General features: G+C 36.6%; 1 protein-coding gene across 6 annotated transcripts in view; it reads left to right on the plus strand.

The window, feature by feature from the left end:
• The window catches only part of PALS1 (protein associated with LIN7 1, MAGUK p55 family member), a 74789-nt gene that overhangs the window by 3867 nt on the left and 44813 nt on the right, over positions 1-26109 (plus strand). The window contains exons 2-4 of one of the 6 annotated variants that reach the window (XM_045822621.1): positions 19461-19542; positions 23098-23185; positions 25065-25586. In XM_045822621.1, the coding sequence (XP_045678577.1) occupies positions 25220-25586 (367 nt within the window). In that variant the 5' untranslated portion in view covers positions 19461-19542; positions 23098-23185; positions 25065-25219. The remainder of the gene's footprint in view (positions 1-19460; positions 19543-23097; positions 23186-25064; positions 25587-26109) is intronic. The other 5 variants (XM_045822625.1, XM_045822623.1, XM_045822626.1 and 2 more) reach the window with 5 other exon arrangements.

Here is a 26109-nt window from a genome sequence, read left to right on the forward strand (position 1 = left end):
TTGCCTTTTCTATTTTTGTAAGTGTCTTTTGAAGTACAGAAGTTTTAAATTTTGGCGAAGTCCAAAATATCAGTATTTTCTTTTATGGATTTTACTTTTGGTGTTGTGTCTAGGAACACTGCTTAACCCAAGGTCACAAAGATTTTTCTCCTGTTTTCTTCTACAAGGTTTATATTTTACATTTAAATCTATGTTTATGTTCTGTTTTGAGTATGTATTTGTATGGAGAAAGGTTTGGGTTGAGTTTCATTTATTTGTCACATTGTTCTATGACCATTTGTTGAAATGATTATCCTTTCTCCATTGGATTGCCTTTGTCTCTTAGTCAGAAATCATTTGACTGCATTTGTGTAGGTCAGTTTCTAGGCCCTTGACTTCCGTTGTTCTGTTTGTCTGTCCTTTGACAATATCACAGTGTCTTGGTTACTAGAGATTAGAAATAAGTCTTGAAATCAAGTAATGTGAGTTCTCCAACTTTATTCCTTTTCGAAATTGTTTTCACCATTTTAGTTCTTTTGTCTTTCCATGTAAATTTTAGAATCTGCTTCTTAATGTTCACAGGAAAATTCTGCTAGAATTTTTATTGGGATTGTGTTTATAGTTCAACTTGGGGGTAATTGACATCTTAACCAAATTGAAATTTCCAATCTGTGAACACCATGTTCTCTCTATTTATTTAGGTCTCTGATTTCTGTTATGAGTGTTTTTAGTTTTCAACATACAGATCCTGCAAAGATTTTTAAAATCTCTACGTAAGTATTTCAGTTTTTTGGTCCTGTTGTAAATGGTCATTTAAAAAGACTTAGGTTTCCAATTGACCATTGACAAGATATAGTACAATTTTTTTTGTATATTGACTTTGTATCCTGAGTTTTTACTCATCTCTTCTATGACCTTTTTTGGGGGGTAGGTTTCTTGGGATTTTCTAAGTAGACAGTCATGTAATCTATTAGACACCTGTTTATTTCTTTCTAGTTTTATGCCTTTTCTTTTTCTTGACTTATGGGAGTGATGAAGGGGGACATGCTTGCTTTGTTCACCAATTCAAAGGGAACACATTCAGTCTTTCATCTTTAAAATGTTAGCTGTAGGTCATTTTGTAGATTCTCTAAATCAGGTTAAGGAAGTTTCCTTCTTTTCTGAGGTTCCTGAGGGTTTTTATCATGAATGGATGTTGAATTTTGTCAAATGTCTTTTCTGCATCTATTGAAGTGATCATGTGCATTTTTTGCTTTAATCTGTTAATATGGTGAATTACACAAGGTAATTTTCAACTATTGAACCAGCCTTGAATGTTTCTGGGAATTTGGATTATTTTTCTTTGACTAATATACATTAACATTTCTTTTTAAAAATGAAGGAAACAATGTAAGATTTTGTGAACTAAAGTGTTTATAAAATGAAAGGAGTCAAGGTACTCATTAACAGTTGTATGAATTTTACACGTTTGTAGGACTTAAGTTTTCTTGATCTGTACTGGAGTTAGTGGACCATACTGTACCTAACTGGTGAACTCTTGTTTAAAATTACTAAAGATAGAAAATGTTGCTTGTTTCTCTGTAATGACACATTCCTTGTGTTGGGTTAATTTAGGCAAGTTGTTTCAATGTATTTGGAGAGTGAAGTATATTTTGAATGAAGGTGAAGTGATATAATTAGATTTTTTACTTGGAATAATAATGGGAATTTATAAAAAACAACAACAAAAAACATGCTTTTTTCTAATACTGGAAAAATCTACTATAGACCCTTGAGTAACCAGATAAATGTTTGGCATAGTCACGGCAGAATGAATCCATTGAGTGTATTAAATAAAAAATGTATGAAGTGAAATATGAAATAAAGTACTTGTAAGAAAAAGCCAGAGTCTAATTTTCTATAATGAAGATATTCCGTCGTGAAAAATGTGGGTGCATGGTAAAAAGATGCATGCTCATTAAATCTATTAAATATTTTTGAATTGTGAGGTTTTTCCTACATCAATTCAGACAACAGAAGACAGTTCAAGAAGAATAAGGGTTCAGTAACCTTGTAAACAATCTGTTTAATTTTATTATTTTTATAAATTTGGACTTACATAATTTAACTTTTACAGATCCAAGCAGTGTGGCTTTTTGTCTCTATTTTATTTTTTTAATCGTCACCCAAGGATATATTTATTGATTTTTACAAACAGAGAGAAACATCAATGTAAGAAACATCAATTGGTTGCCTCCCATACACACCCAACCAGGGGTGGAACCTGCAACCTAGGTATGTGCCCTGACCTGGGATTGAACCTGCAGCCTTTTGGTATACGGGGATGATGCTACAACCAAATGAACCACCCAACCAGGGTGTTTCTTACAATTTTAAAGTTCTTTCTTCGTTTGGTAGTTACCTCAAGTACCCTAAACCATGAAGTTTTGAGGCCTTGCAGGTTCCTGACGTCTTTGATCCTTTAAGGCAGGGGATGGCAGCTCTCAGTAAAGGGCTAGGTAGTCAATATTTTAAGCTTTTGAGGCCATATCATTTCTGTTGCAAGGACTCTACTCCACTGTTATAGTGCAAAGTGCAAAGCAATAAATGTGATTGTGTTCAATAACACTTTATAGAAACTGGGTGTACTTGAGTTGGCCTGTGGACTTAGTCTGCCTACTTTTGCATTAGGCAAAAAGTCAGCAGGGAAAATGAAAATAATTGCAGTAATGTAGTGGCAAGAGCCTTAGAGTCAGCTGAGTTGGGGAGTTACTTACGCTGTAATTCCCAGCCAAGCCTTCACTCTGCTCATCTATAACATGTAGCCACCTTGTAAGATCAGAAAGGTTAAAATAAGGCATGGAAGGCACTGATGAAAATAATTTGACACGTGGTAGATAATAAGTATTTGCTTTGCTGCCCCCTTCTTGTTCTATGGCTGTACAATGCTTTGCTGTCGACAAATCAATAGATGTGAAATAATTAAGGAGGTTCATTTGAGGAGATTCATTTTTAGTATATTTAGTTATTCCAAATATTAGAAATTATAACTTTATATTTATAGCTAAATTGTCTTGAATTACATTTTCTTTGATAAAAGTTATATCTGTTTGGCTTCATAATACAATAGTATCAAAACACTGATAATTTGTGTTTCGTATATTGAGGGTTTTACATTGTCATGGGAAATGTTTGATGATGACACTTAAAATGTATTACAGTACTTCGATTTGACCTAACAAGTACGCTTCCTATATTTTACTTGTGTGCTTCACAGGTACCTCTAAGACTGCATTTATTTAAAATAACTGCCTTCTGTGCGTACACCAAAGTAGGTTGGTTGTACTTCCAGAGCACCTACCTATATATATACTTATTTTTGTGTAATGTTTGGGATATAAGTGAGGCTCCAGAGAGTTGTTTTTCTTCTTTTCTATATTTCTCTTAAGCTAGAGCTGGATTCGAGATTTTTAACTCCTCTTTCCACTTCAAAAAAAAAAATCTGTACTCCTTCACAGATCAGAGGCATGGATTGCAATAAACTGCATTATGTTTTGTATAAATATATTTTTGAATAGATTATGTGATTATCAATAATTTGATTAAGCAATTTTACAGAAATTGTGTGAATCAGTTGTCAGACTGAGTTAGTGACAAATCACTGTAATTGCATGCTGTGGCAATAATAGAGAAAGTCAGTGGAAGGAAACGATTTTTGTAGCCCTACTCATAAACAGTGTGCATATGTAGTGAGATCAAGTTCTCAGCTCTGTCAGTTTCTCTTATTGACTTCTTAAACATTACTCTGGGGTGTTTTTCCACTAGGTTGTTTGTACTACACAAGTTTAATTAGGCTTTAAAAAATGGCATAATTTGCAGACTTGAGTTGCATTACAGCAATTTAGGATCTTGTTTCAATAAATCATTTAATTTTACTGTCAGTGTGCTTGTGCTAATATTTTGCTTGCTTTCCTCCCTTCTGTGTAATAGATGTCTTTCATATCTGTCTTGGGTCTTATATTTCCCATTTATACAAGTTTTCTTAGGATGTTCTTCCTCTGCTGGTCACTGTGGTTGCATTTTCTGCAGTTGTAATACAACGCTTACCAAACAGCATGGCAGTTGTGTAGGCATTTTGTTTACTTGTTTACTTACTGAATTTCCATACTGGATTTTAACTTTCTTTTTCTTGTCAGTGACTATCCAGGTGTTTGTATCAAGCTGGTACTTATACTGTTGAATAAAAGTATAGTTTAGTAACCTTTTTTAACTGCAGAGTTTGCAGTAGAGTAGTTCCCTCTTATCCACAGTTTCACTTTATGTGGCTTCAGTTACCTGTGGTCAGCTGTGGTTTGAAAATATTAAATGGAAAATTTCAGAAATAAACAATTCATAAGTTTTAAATTGTGCATTGTTCTGAGTAGTGTGATTCCCTTCCCCATCTGGGATGTGAATTATTCCTTTGTCCAGTGTATCCACACTGTATATGCTGCCTGCCCATTGGCCACTTAGTAGTCATTTCATTTATTCGATCAACTCTTGGGGTATCACCAGCGCTTGCGTTCAAGTAACCCTTACCTTACTTAACAGTGGCCCCAATGTGCAAGAGTGGTGATGCTGGCAATTCAGATATGCCAAAGAGAAGCTGTACAGTGCTTCCTGTGAGTGAAAGGTGCGTATAGTACCATAAGAGAATTTGTGAGAGAAACCACCTTCACATAATTTTTAATAGACTATAATGTTAAAATTGTCCCATTTTATTGTTACTCATTAATCTCTTACTGTATCTAATTAATAAATTCAGCTTTACCGTAGGTATGTGTGCATAGGGGAAAAAATAGTACAGATAGGGCTGGGTGCTGTATGCCGATTCAGACATCCCATCCCCTGGGGGCCTTGGAAGTGTCCTCCAGGGATCAGAGGGATCTGCTGTTTAATCTTCAAGATTGACCTTTTGTTTCTCTTTCTTGTTACATAACCGCTTTGTGTTTTTCTGCCCTCTGAGACTATCTTCAAGATCAGGACATGGCTCATACCCTCAGTCAGCAGTACTACTGTACTAAAGTTCAGTGGGTTCCAAACTCGGTGACGTTTGTATCCTCAGCAGTCATCCTCCTTCTCAGTGTCTTCCTTCCTGACACAACCTTACCAGTAGATGTGAATCTTTATTACCAATTCTGCTTAATGTTCTTATAACTATGCAATGGTTATATTTGGTATTTCTTCAACTGTCTCTCCTTTTTTATGGCCAGTTGTTGAATTGCATACCAGTAAGCCATCCAGGTAGAGGTAATCACCTCCTTATTTGCCAACCTTTGAAGCATGTTGTTTTCTTTAGTAAACTATAAATCACTTGAGGTCAAAAGTTGGAATCTCTGCCCTGGCTGGGTCAGTTGGATGGAGTTTGTCCCGAACACCAAAAGGTTATGGGTTTGATTCCCAGTCAGGGCACATACCTAGGTTGCGGTTTCCATCCCTGGTTGGGGTGCATACGGGAGGCAACCAACCAATCAATGTTTCTCTGTCTCTCTGTCCCTTCCCCCCTTCCTTCCTCTCTCTCTAAAATTGATAAACACCCTTGGGTGAAGATTTAAAAAAAAGTTGGAATCTCTTATGTTTTTTAGAGACCAGAAACTTGTAATAAGTAATCGAAAAGATCGATACCTGAGATTAAAGGGGATAGGGGAAATCTGTATGGAATAAGAGTGAAAATAGGCATCTAGAAAGCAAAGCAATAACTGTGTGACTTGGTAATTAGGATTCTAAGAGAGTTGTCATTGTGCGTTATTAACATGATGAAAGAATAGATGCAATCAGACTTATGACAAGGCTCTGGAATTTCTGCTACAGGAAGGGCTCAGAGGCAGCAGTTTTGTTACTATATTTTAAAGTGTAGGTGATCCCTTTTGGAATTTTTCTTATAATTAATGCCTTTATTCCTTTAGTAAACTGGTTTCCTCTCATTTTTAAATTAAAGATGTAATATATTCATTTTTCGTGGTAGAGGAAGTCCTCACTACTGAAGAACCATTCTAATAATTGCATAAGTGCTTTATTTAAAAATTTTTAGTTTATTGTTGCAATGTATTTGAAATTGTTTAGGATCTTAAGGATACTATTTTGACTGCTTTTTCTAGAAGGAGTGTCCAATCCACAGCCCATGGGCTGCACGCAACCCAGGATGGCTATGAATGCAGCCCAACACAAAATTGTACATTTACCTAAAACCTTTCTTTTGAGCTTATTAGTTTTTGTTAGTGTCTGTGTATTTAATGTGTGGCCCAAGACAACTGTTCTTCCACTGTGGCCCAGAGAAGCCAAAAGGCTGGACACCCCTGGAAAGGTTCCAGAACTCTTAAAAGGGCTTTGTTGCTGTTGCTAATTTTTATAGACTTTTAGAAGGTAGTTGTAATTTAAAGTTTCTGTATTTTTTCTTTCAAAAGAGTAATGTCTTTGTGCCCCCCTCCCAAAATTATAAAAGTAACTATTTTTTGGTCAATATTTTGTGAGATACCCAATAGTACAGAAGTATAAGTAAAAAATAAGACCTGAAAGATTTGTTATCCTCGCTTTTCATACATGTAAAATGACTACGCCTTTTTTGTCAGTAACTTTAAACATATCTTTTACGTGTGTTGGTAAGAAAAGGATGATGTATAAACACCATTCCAAAGCTTGCTTTGTTCACATGCCTTTGTTTTATACTCTAGTAGCCACATTAATATTTTTTAAATAAATATATGGAATTCATTTTAACAGCATGTTATTTCACACACTGTATAAAAAATATTAGGTCCACGTGTACTTGATAACAAAAAAAATAGGTAATAAAATGTTTACATCCATTTTTTCCATACTGGGTTCTTCAAAATTCAGTGTATTTTACATTGATGGCACATCTCAGTTAGAATGATAAGTATTTTTTTGTTGTTTTTTTTTTTTAAGATTTTATTTATTTATTTTTAGAGAGGGAAGGGAGGGAGGGAGAGAGAGAGAGAGAGAGAGAGAGAGAGAGAGAGAGAGAGAGAGAGAGAGGGAGAGAGAGAGAAACATCAATGTGCGGTTGCTGGGGGTTCTGGCCTGCAACCCAGGAATGTACCCTGGCTGGGAATCGAACCTGGGACACTTTGGTTCCCAGCCCGTACTCAATCCACTGAGCTACGCCAGCCAGGGCTAGATAAGTTTTCATTATGAATACTTGATCTGTCGTTATATTTTATTAAACTTACAGTTGAGCCCTGGCTGGTATGGCTCAGTGGATTGAGCACCAGCCTGTGAACCAAAGAGTCGCCAGTTCAATTCCCAGTCAGGGCACATGCCTGCATTGCTGGCCAGATCCCCAGTAGGGGGCGTGCGAGAGGCAATCACACATTGATGTTTCTTTCCCTCTCATTCTCCCTCCCTTCCCCTCTCTAAAAATAAATAAAATCTTTAAAAATACAAAAATAAATTTACAGTTGAAAAAGTAGATTAACATACCGGAATAGTTCTAAACATACTCTGTGGCATAAATTTCTAGAAAAGGAATTGATCGAAGGTTTATTTTAAGTTTTTGGATGTGATTGGTCACTCAGACAGACACAAAAAAACCTCATACCAAAGTAAATATTTTTACATGTTTATGCTAATTTTTACTTTCTACTGTATTTGGAAGAAAAGAGTCACTCTCACTATATTTTCTTGGGGAGAACAATAAAAGAGGCAGAGTCAGAAGTCATGAGAAGCTGTGAGGAATTAAGTTTTGGGACAAGGATGCAAACAAGTAACTTAAAGAGGATGTGATCTGCTCTAGTACCAAGTAAATCAAGGTCCTAAGAAACAGACTTCAATTTGAGGTCCAGTTGTGCCATTTAGCTTTTTACATTGGAAAAGTCACTTGTCTTTATTTAGCTAAGTTACAAAATTGAAGGGGAATATGGTTGTGAGGGTTAATGAGATAATGCATGCCAGGGTCCGCGAATGAATGGGGTGCATAGCAATCCCTTAGTAAACAGTAGGGGAAAGATGAAAAAAGGAAACTTTTGAAAAAGGACACTGTAGGTTGTGCTTCAGGAAAGATAATCTGTCAGTACTGTGTAAAATGATTGACAACTAGAAAGACCAAGGTTGGGTGACTATCAAGTTGTAGAAAAATCCATGAAAGAGTTAATGCGTATGTGATTTAAGGCAGCGGTATGAAAAGGGAGAAACTGGGGTGGGTGGGTGGGTGTGGGTGTGTGATATTAAGGAGGGAGAATTGATGGGAGTTGATATGATTAGTAACATTTAGGGATATTATAGTTTTGATTTTCAATACTTTAATTTGACTGCAGGGGAATAGTCTATTTTCTGGTATTAATTTTTTAGGGTATAAATGAATATTTTATTAAACTATTTGTCAAGGTAGGACACGTGGCTCACTTTGACAGCACATACCGAAACTGGAGGACTACGGAGTGGAGAGTAACAGTCTAACAATGTTATCAGGATCCTGGATTGTTGGTAATTTGATTTCTTTCAGATGAGTAGGAAAATTCACATGCATTCTACCATTTCTCCACTTAACTACAAATTTACGTGTTGGGTAGGTATGGCTGCTTGGCTGAGTATGTAGAAACTTTGAGCACTGTATGTCGTGCTGCTGCAAGCTGGTGCTGTAGTAACTGTAGTCTGTTACCATATACCACAGTGAAAAGCAAATGAACCAGAGTTCATTTGTTCCTTTTACGAAGCAGGGACTTGGAAAAGATTAATTTTATCATGTTTTAAAGGTAAAAGAATGATGTACAGTTGATCCTTGAACAATGCGGGAGTTAGGGATACCGACTGCCACACAGTCAAATCCTTGTGTAACTTTAGACTCCCTAGAAACTGAAGTTGTCCCTTAGTATCTTCAGGGGATTGGTTCCAGGACCCCTGTGGATGCCCAAGTCCTTGGATACTCAAGTCCCTTATGGAAGAAACAGATCGGTATGTACGGTCTGCCCTCCACGTCCAGGGACTCCCAACTGCAACTCAGAAACAGTGCAGGTATTTATTGAAAAATTCTGCTGTAAGTGGAGCTGCTCAGCTCAAGCCCATGCTGTTCAGGGGTCGGCGGTAATTATGTGATTTTTGAAAAGGGGGGGTATAGTCAGCATGTTATTTTAGAGAGATGTAACTAACATAGAACTATGGGCCCACGTAAGGGTTCACTGATGCAGGTTTTAATTCCTGTTCTATTAATATCTAGCTCTGTGACTTAACTTGTAGTACCTATAAATCTTGTGCAAAATGGGGATGTCTGACCTGCTTACCGAAATTTCAGGGCAGTTGTGAAGATCAAGTGAGATGTTTGAATTTACCATAGAAACTGCAAAACTTTACAAATGTAAGATATGAATATGTAAATTACTTAAAAATTTTCATTTCTAGCCTATTCTCTTTGGTTTCCCTGTCTAGAAATTAATGGCCTGTCAACGTTCTCACTTTAAATGCAGTCCTTCAGAAGTGGAGCTTATCTTCTTTACAGTTCTCCCCCTCTCTCTTCTCTCCCTCCCAGGGAGGAAATCCATATTCTCCGAATTATACTATTTTAAGGTCCTATAATTTCTCCGAGGCTCGATTGTCGTGCACAGTATTTTAGAATTATATTTAGCTCCTGGTCTCTAAATCCTGTCACATCATCCTTTGTAGTAACCATTGTTTGAAATTATCCCTTTTCATTCCTTCTGCTACTTTATCTTCCCATGCATAAAGTATTAAAACATTTTATTATCTCTCTTGGCTACTCTACTTATATTTCCCCTACTTAACTCTGGTAACAGTGTAAATTTATCTTTCTAAACAAGCCATTTTTAAAAAACTCAAACCCATAGTTTCCCATCGCCTGTAGGAGAAATTCAAACAATTTAGCTTAGCATTCAGAGTCCACCGTGGCTTTATCTTCTATCTCTTACATTGGCTCCGTTCTTATCAAGACTGTTCTTGTTCTGCAACTAGGCCATATATATTCTTGATCGTTAGTACTATCCCGAAAAGCCATATTGCAAGTAACTTTATTCCACACACATTTAAAAATTCAGTTTTTAAATGTCACAGTCAGTTTGAAATGTTATAAATTACCTTTTGTCCCAGTGCCTTTAAAAAAAAACTTTACTAACCTTTTGGATTCATTTAATCTTTTATTACGAAGTTGTTGGAGGTGATAATGGGGCAGTTCGAGTAACCAACTATTTGATATCTTTGATACTCTTTGGCTTTTAACCAATTCCTACTGTGAGTGTGTGGTCTTGAATATCACCAGAGACCGTCAACTTTGTGTTCGATGTAAGCAAATGGAGAATTTTCCCATTGAATTAAAACAAATAATATTTTCATTTCAGAGAATGTTACATACAGCGTATAGGAAGCTTAATTATCTGGTTTTCAAAATTTCTTGTTCTCACAACTCATCTGTATACTGGTACTACTCTAATACAGAAGTATCCAAATTTGTAAAAGAAAACAGTGAATGATGATTCATTATGCAGTCCCATTGGTGCCTGGGGGTACTTATGGTCAACGCTATATTTTAAGTATAAAAAAGCAAGAAGCAGCTGTTAGGTATTGAATTTGCAGATGTGTTTTTCATAGGATTTCATTGTTTGAAAGAGAGAATATCTATGGACAAGTGAAGGAAAAGCTTAGAAAGGTACCCTTCAAAGCACTGAACTGAGAATTGTCATAATCCATAGAAGTTTTTCTTTTTCTTCTCTTAGTATTGGATAAGATTAAATAAAAAGAATGGCAAGAGGGAAGAGCTACTGTTCTGAAGTCATAGAGACTTGATATGAGTCTCGACTCTACCATTTAGATTTATGACCTTGGGAAGCAACTTAATCTCTCCATGTTTGTTTTCCACATCTGTAAACTGAGGATAACTGTGAGGAGATGAAAGGATTGACTGAGATGATAATATGTGAAATTCTTGGCGCTTTGCCTGGCAAGTAGTGCCATTGCTTTTACTTCTGCTGTTAACCGCTGTCACCGTCACTGCTTACTCATACCATTTACATAATTATTCCACTTTTGTCCTCTGGAAAATGCCGTACAAGGATGTTGTAAAAAACCGTGTTACAATGGGTGTGAAACTGTATACACATAATACCTATTATAACTGATGAATATTTATTTATAGGTGCTCTTTGGGCAAAATCTTTGCTTCTTTAACCCTGTCTTCTTATTTGTCATTGGGGATAACAAGAGTACTTAAAGTTGTAGGATTGCTTGAGGATTAACAACATTAAGTCTTGTGGCGCTATTTTTAGCACACAGTAAATAATATGGTCATTAAATATGTTTTGTTTATACTCTTTTGGTCTTTCCTTGTTTGGGCCACTCTTTTTTGTAAGATTTTATTTATTTTTTAGAGAGAGGAGAAGTGAGGGAGAAAAAGAGCAACAACAGTGTGGAAGAGAAACATAGATCGGTTGCCTCTCTCACATCCCAAACCCAGTACCTGGCCCAAAACCCAGGCATGCATGTGCCCTTATTGGGAATCGAACCGGCAACCTTTCAGTTTGCAGGCTGGCGCTCAACCCACTGAACCACACCAGCCAGGGCCTGGGCCACTCTTACTGTAGCTACTTAATTTATTATTTTATATGCATGTTTTGTCTCTCTGGCTAGATGGTAAGCATTTAATGGTCGGGGATTTATTATGTGTGGGATATATTACTAAAATTGGCCTTGCTTTTCCACTCAGGTACCAGTATACAGTGTAAAGAAATTTATTTGGCAATAGTTCTTATTCTGTTTATATGGTTGCTATTCTATTGGCAGTCATTGCTTTGTTGAATTTCTGGGTTTATTGATCTCTGCCACTAAGTATTTCTGTAACCTTGGCAAGTGACTTAAATTTTCTGATCCTTCCTTTGTCATATGTAAAATAAGAAGAATTCATTAAATAAATCAAAGTTTGTTTTGTTATTAAAACATATAAGTTAGTGGAACATTCTTCCCTTGAACCTGGTAAAGAAAAAGTGAGCTTCTGCTCTTATCTTCCCATCCACCACCAAGAGGGCCCTTGAAGTCCCTTCCTGAACATTTTAAGAAACACTGGATTAGATGATTTTAAGGATCTTCTAGGCTCAGTATTTATTAATTATTTAAAACCAACAGTACGTGAAAAAGAGTCACAACACAATAAGCAAAAATACCACTAGGTGGTTAACAAGGGAGCTTGGCTATTTAAAGTTTGTCTTGCACGTGTGAAAAACTTCCTGGATACCATTGAATGGGTAAGTGCCTCAGTTTTGGATTAGTTGATGTTCCAGTGTTTACTTGGTTTGACTCAGGGTTTCTCAATATTGGTGGTATTGACATTTTGACTGGATAATTCCTTGTTATGGGGACTGTACTGTGCATGTCTAGCAGTGTTCCTGACCTCTGCCAAGTTCAACAGGTACCAGTAGCACTCAACCCAGTCCTGACAGTAAAAAGTATGTCCAGATGTTGTCAAAATTCTCCTGATGATGACAGGGGAAGGAAGAGTCACCCTTGATTGAGAACCACTGGAATCCAAATGTTTAAGAGTCAAGGAGATGATATTGTAAATAAATTTTTGCTAAACTTTGTTTAAATGAGGATTTTAGGATATAGATGTTTAATAGATTATAAATGCAGCAGTATTTTTCCAGTGTATTTTCCATGTTGTCTGTCTGTTTGTTTGTTTGTTTCAAGGCAATTTATGGCCTAGAATCATGGAGTAAGAGTAGGAACTTGTAGACTAAATCTTTTTATTGCAGGTATATTTTAAATATGTACACTTTTTGCCAGGAATATTCAAAGCTGCTTTCTCGGAAAGTTTACATCTGAGAAGGTGGTGTATTTTCTTTCGCTCTCTATGAGGGCAGATGATTTGTGATTTGTGTGTTGTCAGTTATAATGTGTGTTACCCCTACTTCTCTCTGAAATTTTTACTTATTTGATTTTTACTTTTAAATTTTTTTTCAGTTAAGGGGATTTTACATCCATTCTTTACAAACTTATCTGTCATGGTACATTCTAAATATACAATAGTTAATGTGAAGAGCTTGATTTGTCAGTTAATAGCTTAATTTTTTTTTACATTGTACCTATTGAGTTAAACAAGTTCAAGTTTACTTCAGATAAGTATTTTAAAAATATTTTTCGCCCTGGCTGGCATAGCTTAGTGGATTGGGCATGGGCTGCGAACCAGGCATCGCAGATTCAATTCCCAGTCAGGGCACATGCCTAGGTTGCAGGCCATGGCCTACAGTAACTGCACATTGATGTTTCTCTCTCCCTCTCTTTCTCTCTCCCTCTCTTTCTCTCTCCCTTCCCTCTCTAAAAATAAATAAATAAAATCTAAAAAATATATATATTTTTCATTCTCCAATGCAAATAATTGAAAAATTAGTTCCTCAGTTAACTATTGGTTGAGTCTATATGGTTTTGTTTAAATTGTTGTCAATAATAACTTTTGAGCTAATTCTTTGCACAAGTAGCCCAAATGTGTTTGCGTATTGACTTGTATTTACTTTTAGGCATAGCTAAGTTCGTTCTCTGCGAAGAGGATGCCGTTCGTTGTTGGAAACAGATGTGTGCACTGAATTAAACATTTATTGAGTAAACGGGTTTCTTGTGTGATGTCAGTATATGACTTGTTTTTGGAATATACAGTGGTCTTTTTAAAAAATTGGTTTGTTGAGGTATAATTTACTTGTGATAAGATGCGAATTTAAGTGTATATTTAAAATCAGCTCAGTAGGTATCCTTATGTTAAAATTCACCAATCCTAAATGTTCTGTTTGATTAGTTTTAAAAACTTTTATGGGTACAGTTTGAGTTTTAGTAATTTTATATCATCATGCAGATATCACTGAAATGTATTTTTATTACACTTCGATCACCGAAAAAAATTCCCTTGTCTTTTTGTAGCCAGTTTCTGCTCCCACTCCCAGTTCTAGGAAACCACCAAACTTTCCCAGACAGTGCTAGTTTCGCCTCTTCTGGAAATATATGGATGGAATCATGCAATGTGTACTCTTGTGTGTGGCATATTTTGCAGGCCATTCATGTTGTTGCATATTATCACTAGTTCATTCTTTTTTATTACTGATAGTATTCTGTATTTATCTGTTCACCAGCTAAAGGACATTTGGATTGTGTCTAATTTTAAGTTATCTACAAGGCTTCTTTGAATATTCCACACAAATCTTTGTGATTTTTTACAAATAAAAATATGTTTTTGTTTTTCTTGTGTGGAATCACTGGATTCTATCTTGTATGTTTAATGTTTTAAGAAACTGCCTAACTACTCTTTTGCAATGTCCTCATCAGTATTGTTTGAGCATTGCGGTTCTCCGTGTCCTCTCCAGTGCTTAGTATTATCAGTCTTTTCAATTTTAGCTATTGTGTTTGTAATGGTATTTTATTCTGTTTTTTAACAGCTTTATTGAGACACAACTCACATACCATACAGTTAATCCATTTCAAGTGTACAGTGGCTTTATATATTTCAGAGTTATTCAGTGATCACCACAATTAATTTTAAACATTTCATCACATACCCCCCTCCAAGAAAAACCGTGCACCCCAACCACACAGTTCCAGCTGTAGGCAACCACGAATCTTCTGTCTTATCTGTATACATTCGTCTGTTCTGGACATTTCACGAGTAGAACCGTGCAGTATGTGCAAGGTCTTTGTGACTGTCCTCTTTCATTTCTGTTTTCAGGGTTCATATATGTTGTATCACATATCAGTACTTTATTTCTTTTTATTGCTCAATATTTTATTATGGATATACAACATTTTATTTATCACTTGATGGACTTTGGGATTTTTTCCCTAATTTTGGGCTATTAGGAATTACGCTGCTATGAACATTTTTGTGCAGGTTTTTTGTATATAAATATGTTTTCATTTCTCTTGGGTGTATACCTATGAGTGGAGTTGCTGGAGCATATTGCTAGCTCTGTGTTTAGCTTTTTAAAAGCTTGCCATGCTGTTTTCTAGTGACGCTGCACGATTTGACATGCCTGCCAGCGCTGTACGAGGGCTCCGCAGTTCTTCTGCATCCTCATCAGCACTTTTTGTACCTAGCCATTCTGGTGGGTGCTAAGTGGTTTCTCATTTTTTTAATTCAAGTATAATTGACATACAATATTATATTAGTTTTAGGTGTACAGCATAATGATTGTGACATTTTTGTACATTGCAAAATGATCACCACAATAGGTCTTACCATCTGTTCCAAAACAAAGTTATAAAACTTTCTTAGCAGCTTTCAAATTTGCAATATATTAATTATAGTAACCATGCTGAACATAACATCCCCATGACTTACTTATTTTTATGTCTGAAAGTTTGTACCTCTTGATCTCCTTCACCAACTTTGCCTAAGCCCCAACACTGCCCCCATCCTCAGCATTCACCAGTCTGTTGTCTGTATATGAGTTTTGTTTGTTTGTTTGTTTGTTGTTGTTGTTTTAAGATTGCATATGAGTGAAATCATACAGCATTTTTCTTTGTCTGATTTATTTCACTTAGCATAATTCCCTCCAGGCCCATCATGTTGTTGCAAATAGCAAAATTTCTTTTTTTTTTTTTTTTAATATCTGAGTAGTGTGCTATTTTGTGAGTGTTTATTATATCACATCTTCTTTACTCATTCATTGATGGGCATATATTTAGGTTATTAACAAATCTTGGTTATTGTAAATAAATGCAGTGAATGTAGGAGTGCATATAGTTGTTCAAATGAATATTTTCATTTTCTTTGGACGAATACCCAGAAATAGAATTGCTAGATCATATGGTAGTTCTATTTTTGAATTTTCGAGGAATTTTCCATACTGTTTTCCATAGAGGCTGCACCAGTTTACATTCCTACCAGTAGCACACATAGATTCATTTTTCTCTACATCCTCGCCAGCACTTGTTATTCCTTGTCCTACTAATACTGCCCTTCTGACAGGTCTTGTGCTTTTAATTTGCTTTTTTCTGATGACCAGTAATGTAAAGTATCATTTCCTGTGCTTACTAACAGCCATTTGGATATCTTCTTTGAGTAAATCCGGCTATTTCTCTTATTTTAAATCCTCAGCCAAAGACACATTTACTAATTTTAGAGACAGGGAGAGAAACATCTATGTGAGAGAAAAGCATCAATCAGTTGCTTCTTTGCATGCGCTGTGACCGAGAACTGAACTTGCATCCCTGACAGGGAACCGAGCCCAATACCTTTCAGTTTACAGGGTGGCGCTCCATCCAACTGAGTTACACCAGCCCGGGCTCATCTTTTTACTAGAGTTATATGGTACAAGTCCCCTATCAGATACATGCTGTGTAAGTATTCTCTAGTTCTGTGGATTGTATTTTCATTTTTTTGATGATATTCTTTGAAGCACAGAGTTTTTAATGATGATGATGAGCAATTTATCTATTTTGTTGTTGTTTCTTGCACTTTTGGTGTCCTACCTTAAGAAACGATTGCCTAATCCAGGGTCATAAAGATTTACACTTGTATATTCTTCTAAGAGTTTTATAGTTTTAGTTCATACATTTGCATTTTTGATCCATTTTGAGTTAATTTTTGTATATGGTATGAGGTAGGAGTCCAACCTCACTCATTTTATTTGGATATTCAGTTGTCCTAGCACTGTTTGTTGAAGAGAATGTTTTTTCCCCATTTAATAGTCTTGGCATCCTTGTTAAAAAAATCAGTTGCTTATAAATTTGAGAGTTTATTTCTAGACCCAGTTCTAGTCCAGTGATTTCTTTCTATCCTGATGTCACTATCTCATGGTTTTAATTTGCATTTTTCTAAAGATTAATGATGTTGAGATACATCACCAAGTGATTATTTTTGCCATTTGTCTCTCTGCCTTGAAGTGGTCAAATATCTTGCACTGTTTTTTAAAAGTTGGTATTTGACTTACTGAGTCGTAAGAGTAGTTATAGCAGGCAAATATTTTGCAATTTTTTTTATTTTGCCTTTTCATTTTCTTAACAGTTTCTTTAGTAGCATATTCTGCCACCATTCCGTGGATTCTAAAAGACTCGTGAAATCAGTTTGGCACCTGATTGGATAAATAGGGCTTGAGAAATATCAAGATCTTGGAGGTAGTGATATAATTACTAGTAGGAAAGAGGTTGTTAGTTTGGGATACACATGGTCTCACTATGACTAATGGTGGTTCGAATTATGCTTTTTCAACTTTATGGTGGTATGAAAGCAGTGTGCATTTAGTATAAGCCATACTTCAAATTTTGAATTTTGATTTTTTCCCCCAGGCCAGCCATATACGGGGTACTATACTCCCTCATGTTTCTGGGCAGTGGCAGTAAGCTGTAGCTCCCAGGCAGCCACGGGATCACAAGGGTGAACACCTGATACACTGCAGTGCTACATTAAATGCATTTTCGACTTAGAATATTTTCAGTTTATCACAGGTTTATCATGATGTGACTCCATTATAAGTCGAGGAACATCTGTATATAGAAATTGAGATTCCTAGTGACATCCAGATAGAAATGTACTTTCTCGTCCCTCAACCTGGAAACTTACTTCTGGATGTTCTCAGAGCTCACTCACTCTGTTGTCATTCAGGTCTCAGATAACACCTCCTAAAATAAGGCTTCCCTGACCATATTATCTAGTGCTGCCCCTTCTAAGCATCACTACCTATATTATATTGATGCAGGTATTCCAGAGGTGTGGGGGCCTCAAGAGTCCGCCACCCACTGTGGGTTCTTGGCTTGGCATGGGAAAGTTCAAATGCACGCCAGCATAGAGTTTAAAGTAAAAGTGACTTTATTAATGAAGCAGTGAGACAGAGAATGAGCTAGTCCACAGACCAAGCAACTCCCCTTCAGCAGACTCTGCTTCCTTTATTGGGGTTCATTTAATTGGGGGTTTGGGTATTCAGTGAGGAGGAGAAATAGTCAGGATCCCCTGGAAAAGGGGTGGAAATTTCTCAGAGGAGCTCTATTAGCCATTTTGTGTCCTTATATGGGCTTTCTGTTTCTGATCCTGGCTTCACGATGGGTTGTGTTGTTTAGCATGCTGACGTATTACAATGAGTGCATGATTAGGCTATAGGTTGTCGTAGGTGAAATTAGTGGCCATGTTGTATCCAGCTGGTCTATGGTGGTTTTAAGCCATTAGTCAGATGGGGAGTGGTCTTCCTTCTTGATAGTTTCTATAGCTTCTATCCATTGCAGCTATTCTGCCAGGTACCCTCTCTCAGCATCACCCTGTTCTGCTTTCTCTACAGTCCTTTATCTGAAGTCATCTTATTGTGAATTTGCTTATTATCTGTTACTCTGCTGCAGTGATTTTCAACCTTTTTGATTTCATGGCACACAACAAACTAATTACTACAATTCTGCAGTACTCCAAAACATTATTTTTTTGCCAATCTGACAAAAAAAAATAAAGGTATAATTTTGCTTCATTCCCACCAGACAACTATTGTTGTGTTGGCTGTTATCATTTTTTAAAATCTGACAATCTAAGGGAAAAGAGGTCAGTGCACCTGATTAAATAGTCAGGTAATGCACCCTGACTGGTGTGGCTCAGTTGGTTGGGCGTGGTCCCGAAAAGTGAAAGGTCACTGGTTTGATTCCCAGGCAGGGCACATGCCTGGGTTTCGGGTTGGGTCCCTGATCTGGGTGCGTATGGAAGGTAACCCAATTGATGTTTCTCTCTTGCATCAGTGTTTCTTTCCCTGCCTTTCTCCTTTCCCCTGTCTCTAAAAATAAATAAAATCTTTAAAAAATAGATATTGCAATAAAAATTCTTGTGGCACTCCTGTTAAGAAATTGCTGCCCTACTGGAATGTAAGCTCCATTAGGACAGGATCCTCTCCTGCCTTGGTCTCCAATGTAGCATCAACATTTCCCCTCTGAATTAGCTGTGGTTCCCATCCGTCAAATTCTCACATTCTAAACTTAATTTATTGGCATCATAATCTATTCATAATGTTTAAAATTGATCCAGAAATTATAGTTAAAACAAAGAACAAAACTGCATTTTTGTTAGAGACTTTACCTAAAGGTCAAAAATGTCATGAAAAATAATCTAGCCCTGGCTGGCGTAGCTCAGTGGATTGAGCGCGGGCTGCGAACCAAAGTGTCGCAGGTTCGATTCCCAGCCAGGGTACGTGCCTGGGTTGCAGGCCATAACCCTCAGCAACCACACATTGATCTTTCTCTCTTTCTCTCTCTCTATCTCCCTCCCTTCTTGCTCTAAAAATAAATAAATAAAATAAAAGAATAATCTGCAAGAACTTTTAAACTAGTTGTGTTTACCTCTTTCTCATCACTGATTTCAGGTGATTTATACTGATTTTAATGTATGTCCATTAGAGATTGGGAGGAGGTGCATTTTTACTACTTCATGATAAGAAGTCTTAGCCACCTGCAAACAGAATTGGATATCATATTTAATTAACCTTTTCCTCCCACTCCCTCTCTCTAAAAAACGTTGCAGACTTTTATACTTGATTAATTGCCTCTTTTCTGTTTTACAGAGTAAGAAAGCCTGAGTTCTGTGAAAAACCAGAGAAGAGAAACTAAAAGAATAGTAGACAAGGTTTTTCCAATTTGCATAATGTAAGTTCTTTTCACTATTCTTGGCCTGAATCTTATGTTAGTTGAAAAAAGCTGTTTCTATGGAAACAAATAGTCCAACTTCTTAGAATGTCAGAGGAATGCTGATCACTTAATGAGACTTCCCAGCTGCTGGTCAAAGGGCATTACTTGTGGGAGAAGGGGAGGAAGGCTAAATAGGAAAAAATAATCTAGAGTTCTGGACTCTAGTGTCAACCAACCATGTTTATGCATATGAAGTGTATGTTTTACATTTTCCACTGTCTAAAAATTAGGATACCAATTATATAGGAAATTGTCTTCCTGCATTATAAGCTGTCATGTTTTCTGGCTCTCACATAAATGGTTCTGGTTCTTGGTGTCAATTTTTCAGTGAGCCACTATTCCTCGTGCTATTTCACACTCCCCAATTTCAGTCATTTGTATTTATCGACGCTTATTTAGCATCTTTTTATCTCCCCCTTTCCTGTAGCCAATTCACATGGGCAAAGCCCTTTCTTCCCCACTAGTTTGAAGTTAACATTGAAACAGTTTTGGCCTGCCAACCTGAAAATTCATTTTCTTGTCTTGTGGACTATGTAAAGACTTCTGATTGATTTTTAAAATTTTTCTTCAGTTTTTCTTCCACCATGGAGGGAGGGGTATGAGCTAGGACTCTGATGAGGATTTGAAATGTGGGCTTTTAAGGCATTTAAGAAATTTACTGTTTATAATTAGAGGATTGAGAAGAGAGGAATACTTTTTTAAAGATTGTATTTATTTATTTTTAGAGAGGGGGAAGGGAAGAAGAGAGGGGAGAGAAACATCGATGTGTGTTTGCCTCTCACATGACCCCAACCCAGTACCTGGCCCAGGCATATGTCCTGACTGGTAATGGAACCCGTGGCCTTTTGGTTCGCAGGCTGGCACTCAGTCCACTGAGCCACACCAGCCAGGGCAGAAAAGAGGAATAGAAACTTGTGACAGTGTTGTCTGGGTAAGGTGGTCTCTTACTTACATAAAAGGAGGTAATACTCGAGTTCACTCATTACCAACTTCTAAATTGTCAGACAAAGGCCCTCCCTCCTTCCTTTTGGAGAGGGAAAATATAATTCTTTTGGACTGGGACTCTGTCACTGTTTATTGATATGTATTGCCTACATAAGTAAGCTAGCGTATTCATGGTTTGCCTCTTTAAACATTGTAATGATCTTAATTCTGAAACTGTAGCACATGGCATAATGTTTCTGATTCTAGAAGAACTTTTTGAATCTTTCATGGCCTTCATGAATTAATTTGTGAATGGAGTTATACGTGGAGTGTTGTATGGTGAGATCATAACCAAGGTGGTCTGGAAAAACTTACCCAAGAAATAAGGGTTTGTAGTAGATCTCGAAGGTAGAATTGGAAAGGAGAATCAGTTCCTATTTTGTAGTTCATAAGGCATTTAGGCAGGAAGAAAAAAAGATACGACGGGATAGGCACAGATGAAGAAGCTAACTTAGAAGGCCTGTGCAGGAACATAGTAAAAGATACAGTTAGAAAGTTGGAGTTTACCTTGTGATTTCAAACTCTATTCTGTAGGCAATATGAAAGCTACGAGAGGTTCTAAACAGTAATGATTTGCTCATATACTTAATTAAGCATTTATCTTTTACTAGACATCCTGGCTGTGGAGATCCCTGTAGAGACTAAGACAGGTCCCTGCTAATTCGATCATTTACCTGTGTCACTGTGCAATTAGTGTCCCAAGCTAAACCCATATGACCCTTTCATTTCTCACCCCTTCTAATTCTCCCTCTCCTGTAGTCGCAGTCTTGGTTAATGACATTGCCATCCACCTGGTGATCCAAAGGTAGTGGCCCTGGAGTCACACTGTCTGGGTTCATATCCTGAAGCCTCCTGTTTGCTTCACCCTGTGCGGGGCAGTGTTGCAGATCCAGAGACGATTCAGCCTGTGCTCTGACCTCCAAGGGCTTCTAGTTTGGTAGGCAGACAGCGATACAAATAGTTGCAATCCAGTTTGATCAGAGATGTGACAGGGATTGTGGAGTTCCAGAAGAGTCACATATCCAGTCTGGGGAGTCATGGAATCCAGAGGAGGATGTATTGGAGCTGAGGCTTGAAAGGAGAGTAGTCAGGGATTAGATCCTAGGCAGTCTGATCTGGTTCTGTTCTAAGCATTCTGCTGTCTTGGGGAACTAGGTGGGCATAGTGGCATTAATTACACTTGAGAATGGAGGAAATGGAGAAGAGGATTAAAGGGAAATATGAGTTCAATTCTGGACACATTAATTTCTAAATTAATGTAGGACATTTTGGTAGGTAAACTAATAGGCAGTGATCTTGTCTCTATAATCATAGGACCTAGCCAAGGGTAATGCTCAATTAAAGTTGTGTGCAAATCACACCTCTTTTCTAAATCTTCAATGGCTTTTCTACTGTCCTGAGTATTAAGGACTTATATTTAAGACTGTTCTGAAATTGAACCCAGTCAAAATTTTTAGCCACTATCCTGTTGTACAAGCTGACGGCTTTAGTTAAACTAGCCTTATTTATACTTTCTTACACCTTTTCTGTTCCTGCCTTTGGCTCATGTGGCCTCTCCATTAGTTCTCCATCCTGTTTTCAGGGCCCACTTTCATTCTCATTCCTCATCTACAAAACAGGCATATTTGTACGTACGTTTATAGTTGTGATGAGGATTGAATGAGTGAGTACTGTATAGCGTTTGAAACATTGTACAGCACTCAAGGGCTCAGTAAGTGTTGTAGTTGTGGTTACTACTATTACTATTTCTTTCTTCGTTTTCTTCTTCTTGCCCCACGATATGAAATAGACACCAAGTTCTAGTACTTCTGTAACTTACATATTTCTTTAATATAACTTTCCTTAATTTCACTCTTAGCTCAGGACCACATTTCTTACAGTTGCCTTCAAACTGGTCTCATTGTCACCCTTTAGTCAATCCTGTGCACTTCTGCCAGAGTGGTATTTCTCTAAGAGTGCATGTGATCATTGCCATCTCCTGCTTTAATTCCTGTAATAAGTTTTACTGCTTTCAGGATAAAGGTCAAAGTCTTTTGCTCTCAAACCATTCTCAGTCTGGACCCCTGCGTGCCTCTCCACTTCTGTCATTATTCATGCATGACATGCTCCCATTGTCCCATTCAGCCTTACTGCATTCTGTTCTGGTTTTTGAAAGTGCCATACTCTCATACCCCATCTTCCTGTTGGTCTTGTGATTTCCTCTGCCTGGAACAGTCTCTCCTACCTGGCTAAATTTAGTTCTTTGAAACGCCTCTCAAATACATCCTTATCTTTTGAGTGTTTGCTGTGATCCCTCACCACAGACTAAGTTTTAGAGTCCTTTGTCTGTGCATCCTCTGTGAATTTATGACATTTCTAAGTTTAGTTGAGCAGATATTTATTGTGCATTTCCTGTGTTACATTTATATTGTTAAGTTCCAGGAGATGTAAAAATAAGACCTGAGGCCTGTCTTGAACGAGTTTAGAATGTAATGCAGAGAAGCCAACTGGGGAAGAATAATCATTCGTTTGCTTTGCTGTCTCTCCCAGTAGATTATGAACACTCCAAGGGAGATGACCAAAATGGGATTTTAAGTGAATTAATACCAGGTTACAGAAGTTTTGCTGGGAGTCAAAGGTGAGATCCAGATAGATAAGCATGAGAACTCTTACCCAGACCACCTGGCCCAGTCTCTTGTTACCTGATCTGTAATCTGCCCCCCGTGATCTGGCATAGTGACTGTGGACATAGTCTTACAGTTTTTAAGTTGACAATTTTAGTTCCAGATAGTAATTTTTGTAGACTGTCTTATAAAGTAAAAAATACATGATTAAATTTGATTTTTAATATTCAGTAATATTGTAAATAGAGAAAGTTGAGAGTTTTAACTTTCTGGAATTATGTACACTCCTAGATTTTTAAAATTAAGCACAGAACTACAGTAACTCTTACGCAAGTTTATGTTTACTTGTAAGGAAAACATCAAATAAGCTGAATTTGCATTTGCATAAATTAAGAATTTCCCAATGTAATTCCAGTGGCTGTTATTTTAATGAAAAAGAAGGCAATCTAATGATAAGTAAGGTATTTGTGTGTAAATTACTTGGTTATATAGAGAGAAGCTAAGATTTGAATAGAAGACTGAAAAATCTCCCAAAATTCTTGTGAAATGTAATTCTGGTGATTCTTGTAGTTTCTATGTCTTTTCCTGGTGGTTGGTCTAGTGATTTTCCTGGTTGTTTAGGTGGGTTTGTGTTAGGCAGTCTGTGGCAAGATGTTGGACAGAAGTTTGGCTGGCATTTGGAATTCTGTCTGAAAACTCAGCTTTTGCTTAGTAGGCATGTGCTCTAACAAACCTGTTTACTGAAATGATGTTCAACTCAAGGAGGTAGTAGGTTTATTATTGTAAATATTTTTAAAGTCTTGAGAAAAAAGAAAACTAATTAGATTTATGTGTGGGTTTTCACATATATAAACAATCTGCCTTTTTATGCTCAAGAAATGGCTTGATGAAAAGCCAGTGTCATGAAGCAAAATATTTTTCTTGTCTAAAATATATTGAAGGATTTTTAAAACATAAGAATTAAAATACTAAGAATTAATATAAATATATATTTTTTAATTTTAAAACTTGCATACATTATCATTTAAAACTGAGAACAAACCTGTGAATAAATTTTCCAGAGGAGTCTGAGGTTCAGAGAGAGACACTGACTAGTCTTAGATCATAAAGCTCTAGAGGAAGTGTCAGAGCCAGAATTAAAATTCAGTTTTCTGGTCTCTGAGTCCTGTATGTTCTTATTTTCTATATATATGGCTTTAAAATGTTCTCCAGTGGTAACAGGTACCGCTTTTCTCTGAATGAACTTCATAAAGAATTTATCCTAATTCTTTTGTTAATGTGACCAAGTTGTAGACACTGATAACCCACGTGGTCTTTTTCTCACTGAATGTGGTTTTATCCTGTAGGTGCCTTAGCTGCTAATTAAAGTTTCTTTTTCACTGGGTGTCTTCTTCATTTTATTAACTCCTAAAAGTGGATCCACTAGAACACCGCCTTTACCTCATTTGAGCCACAACGTGACATGCAGCCAGTTTCTTTAGAAATTAAGTAGGCGATTATTTTAATCTTGTGTGTATTAATTGAGTGTAAAGTACTGTGTTGAGACAGTTATACAAAGATTGTTAAAGCATCTTTATACCTTAAGCAACCTATTCTCTACTAAACCAGTACCCAAAACTTCCTTACCTTCTAATTTTGCTAAACTTTCTAATATATCATTTTTCTCAGCTATAAAATAACAATGTGCTTCAGATTCTTGGGAGGGAACTTTTTTGGGGCAGAGGGTAATACCTTGATTTTCTCAACAATATCTAGTAAGTGAAAGGAAAATACTTTGTAGGGCAACAGAAAGCACTTAATCTAATATTATATACTTATGGGATATTTTCTATATTGTATATAAAGTTTTTATATTGTAATTCTTACACTTTTTCCCCCCATCTTTCCTCTTAGATTTCCTTCATGGATACATTTTCATAGCATTATTATGTGATGGGAGAAGTTTTTTTTTTTTTTGAAGTAACATGGATTTTATACTACAGAATCAAGAGATTGGCTTTATAGGAAAAATTGATATATAAAAGTGGTACAGGTTTTTATAGATAACCATGACAACATCCCATATGAATGGGCATGTTACTGAGGAATCAGACAGCGAAGTAAAAAATGTTGATCTTGCATCACCAGAGGAACATCAGAAGCACCGAGAGATGGCTGTTGACTGCCCTGGAGATTTGGGCTCCAGGATGATGCCTGTACGTCGAAGTGCACAGTTGGAGCGTATTCGGCAACAACAGGAGGACATGAGGCGTAGGCGAGAGGAAGAAGGGAAAAAACAAGAACTTGACCTTAATTCTTCCATGAGACTTAAGAAACTAGCTCAAATTCCTCCAAAGACTGGAATAGATAACCCAATATTTGATACAGAGGAAGGAATTGTCTTAGAGAGTCCTCATTATGCTGTGAAGATATTAGGTAAGTAAAAACAGAATAATAGAAAATATTTTGCTTTTATTTCTCTTGTCTTAATGTAAATGTGTATAAGATGGCAGAGGAGTATAAAAGAATATAAAATTCTTGAAATTTAAATTTAAAGCCTTGAAATTCACCTTTTATTTCAAACTCAAACTTTTATATCAAAATTACTCAAAAGCAATTTTCAGATTTTGAACTTCTGATTTCATTAAAGTTTGTAAAATAGCAATAAAATTAATATCTGTACCTTAAAACACTTGATTTTAATTAATACCATTACAAAGAACTAATGCTGTTTATATGGCATTATACACATAAAACATGGCTCAAAATCTCCTATGCCGTCTATTCTAATACCATTCTGGGGGCAGGGGAAGCTAGTGCTATGGGATTTTAATAGATACAAAAAAAATGTTCTGTGATCAAATAAATTTTGAGAACAGGGGGTTAAATATGTTAAACAGCTTTTCATTACAGGACTTCTTAGAGACTGGAGAATGCTAACATGCATTATGAGTCTACA

This window comes from Phyllostomus hastatus, unplaced genomic scaffold, assembly GCF_019186645.2.
Source record: "Phyllostomus hastatus isolate PE091 unplaced genomic scaffold, TTU_PhHast_1.1 phas_scaffold_501, whole genome shotgun sequence".
Classification (NCBI taxonomy): Eukaryota; Metazoa; Chordata; class Mammalia; order Chiroptera; family Phyllostomidae; genus Phyllostomus; species Phyllostomus hastatus.